The sequence below is a fragment of the Echinococcus granulosus genome, assembly GCF_000524195.1.
Source record: "Echinococcus granulosus chromosome Unknown EG_S00033, whole genome shotgun sequence".
Taxonomy (NCBI): domain Eukaryota; kingdom Metazoa; phylum Platyhelminthes; class Cestoda; order Cyclophyllidea; family Taeniidae; genus Echinococcus; species Echinococcus granulosus.
In genome coordinates this window covers 132,416-135,179 of record NW_020170413.1, presented here as the reverse complement: position 1 = coordinate 135,179, position 2,764 = coordinate 132,416, and the positions used below count along the sequence as shown (strand labels likewise).

General features: G+C 46.7%; 2 protein-coding genes across 2 annotated transcripts in view; both read left to right on the top strand. All coding sequences in view use genetic code 11, as the record gives it.

Annotated features, from left to right (window-relative positions):
• EGR_04907 (hypothetical protein) overlaps positions 1-296 on the top strand; it is a gene marked incomplete at both ends in the record, with an annotated part of 5,205 nt that extends 4,909 nt beyond the window's left edge. Inside the window, one exon of the mRNA XM_024494156.1 lies at positions 248-296. Coding sequence (XP_024351393.1) covers positions 248-296 — 49 coding nt within the window. The remainder of the gene's footprint in view (positions 1-247) is intronic.
• Positions 297-1,432: 1,136 nt separating this feature from the next.
• EGR_04906 (hypothetical protein) overlaps positions 1,433-2,764 on the top strand; it is a gene marked incomplete at both ends in the record, with an annotated part of 3,337 nt that continues 2,005 nt past the window's right edge. Inside the window, one exon of the mRNA XM_024494155.1 lies at positions 1,433-1,630. Coding sequence (XP_024351392.1) covers positions 1,433-1,630 — 198 coding nt within the window. The remainder of the gene's footprint in view (positions 1,631-2,764) is intronic.

The following is a 2,764-nucleotide window of genomic DNA, read 5'->3' as shown; positions in this document are numbered from 1 at the left end:
TTAAAGCAGCATCAGAGCGCTATTTTGCTGATGAAGCATCTGTCTGCCGTGTAGGAAGTGTAAGATCTTATGCAACAGCATTGCAAAGCACTTTGTTGTCTGTCTGGTGTCTTTTGTTGTGTGTTTAGTGGGTAAAGGTGAGTTACCCGAGCCCATACCCCAAGCAATGTGTCATGAGACCGATTATTATGGTAATGCCTTTGTTTTGCAAAGTCGTGGTTGTAATGAAATTTCGTTCTTCATTTAGTAACGTTGATTGGTTGTACGTTTCTTCAAGCAAAGTGATTGATTTATAGGAGACGAGTTGTCATGATGTATGGAAGGGCTGGGAGGATGTAGGTGGGGTCGTGACTGATTAAATGGACGTGGCTGGAGCATCTTTTCCTAACTTCGTCATTTCCAAACAGTTTTTTTTTTCAGAAGTGACGATGTCAAAGGAGGAAAGGACAAAGTTGTCCCCACTTCCACCATCCTTCGAATGGGGTGCAGCGGCTTGTCGCAACTTCGAGATACGTTGGGACACTCGTAGATAAGGTTATAGCTTCGCGGATCAAATCGTACTAACAGCGGTGGCAGCTGATTTATGTTGCTACGGAAATCAGGAAATTGCAAATATCTCACAAGGAGTAATCACACTGGATGGACTGCATCCCAGAAAATCATTGGATGTCACACTGGGAATTATTACCAGTCAAGACAACTTCTTGAGATAGACAGTAGAAGTTGCAACACCACCCACAGGTGAGCAGGTGCATGTATGTGATTAGGAATGAGTTGCGACTGATGCATTTCCAGCATTGTGGGGTCCGCATTGGAAAAAGTTTTGCTGGGTCAGCACTTTGCACCGGCTCGTGCAAAATTTCTGGCAAAGACTGCGACCATGCGGACGAAGACAAATGCAAAAGTTGCCGAAGTGAGGGCAGATGCGTCAGTCGAGACGGCGCTATCTTCCTCCCCTCAGTTAAAAACACTTTGCAGAGAAAGTAACGCAACAAATTGAGGCTGCTCAACTGTAAATAATGTAGAATCGAGCATCAGCAACTGTCATGTAGTAGGTAGCTCAATGTGTGCTCGTAAAGCAGGGTAGAGGTGTCAGGAGGAAGATGAGTTAGTGGGAAGTACCCATCGAAGTGGAATTGCGCATCATAATCCCATGCAGTAGGTCACCTGTGGGTGGTGCTGCAATTTCTGCGAAGTGATCGCGCAATTTGGCTTGACCTTTACAGTTAGGCAGCCTTAATTTGGTACGTAGAAGGGAGGAGGGTACCACTGTGTCGACTGGCGGATCTGCTTTGACTTTGGCAACTTTTGAAATTGTCGTCGTTTGCGTGGCTGTAGTCCTTGCTTCAACTTAGCGTGGGTTAGTGCAAATTGTCGACTGTTTTATTCGTGTGGAATATCTCGGCCACTACAGGCTTGTATTTTGAAGGCAATGCATCACTCACCGACTATCCATTTTCAATGCACAACAACTATGATTCCTTCACTAGTAGAGAACTGTTGCCAATCAAATGCACAAATTTGTCACTTGAATGGAAATGGTCGCATGATGGTTGAAGGTGGAGCGGCAGAGGAATGCAAGAAGTTCTCCGATGCAGCAAGTGTTGATATATGTGAAATGCTTCTGCATGTATGCTGATCAGAGTGGAATGTTAGAAGGCATCTCACCACGGTCTCCTCTGCATCCAGTCACCAAAATGCAGGTGGCAAACACAGTGAGCCAGCAATGAACCGCCATCTCCACTCCACTCCACAGATGCTTTGCATTCACCACCTATGACGACGCATTTAGAGGATGTGAAGACGCTGTTGAGTTCGTTATGTCCAAGTGGCAGTGATGTGGGGTTGGGAGGAGAAAGGACAGGCGTATGAGGAGACAAACATCCCACTCGTTTCGTGGTAGGTGATGTTCTTCGCTCTACTCCAATTCACGTGTGTTGGAAGAGGTGACAGCGTTGAAGTGCATCAGTGACATCAACGTCGTGTTGTGGAAACCACCGCCAGTGGAGCAAAACGCTGCCCCATTTGTGCTCTTCTTCTTTCCTTTGCCATTCAACTGCTGGTACACTTTTCTGCACTCACGTCACGACTCAATCATGCTTTGCGCCACAATTTTTTGACAAACTGATCGCCTCATGATTTTCCTGCCTGTCTAAATGGCTAATTGATTGATATTTTGACTGATGCACTCCTCGACATTTTGCTTGCCTACTTGTGGACTCCTCTTTAATTGTTTGACTGGTTGTCAATAGGGTGATCTCGTGTTTCAATCGGAAGTTGAGGAATACCACTGGGGATTGATCTAATGGGAGTACGAGGCAATGCCACAGCACTGGTCCTTGAATGCCCACTACTCTGATGTGATGATCAGCTCTTCGACTGGTGAAATCTGTGAAACGATGAGTGTGGGGCAGATGCATGGTTGTGCCGAATTGGCAGATCCATGTGGATGGAGCCCAGATAAATGTAGCTGGGCAGCACTTGAGCGAGAACGGAGTGACTGGGAAGAAGGAACGCGGAACCCTTCCCCGTGGAACTATGTTAAATCCCCTCTAATTCCAGTCTATTGCTTCAACGACTGACGATAGAGGCGCCGCATGCTAGCAAGTACACACCCTCCTCTTTCCAGTACACTTTCCACACAGGTCGAAATTCCTGTTTAAGTAAAGTTGACGAGAGGAATCACTGACGTTGAGGTCAAGTGTCACCCCCTCGTGTGCGGGGGAATCCGTAATCCACACGGTTGACGCGTGAGTGTGTTCCC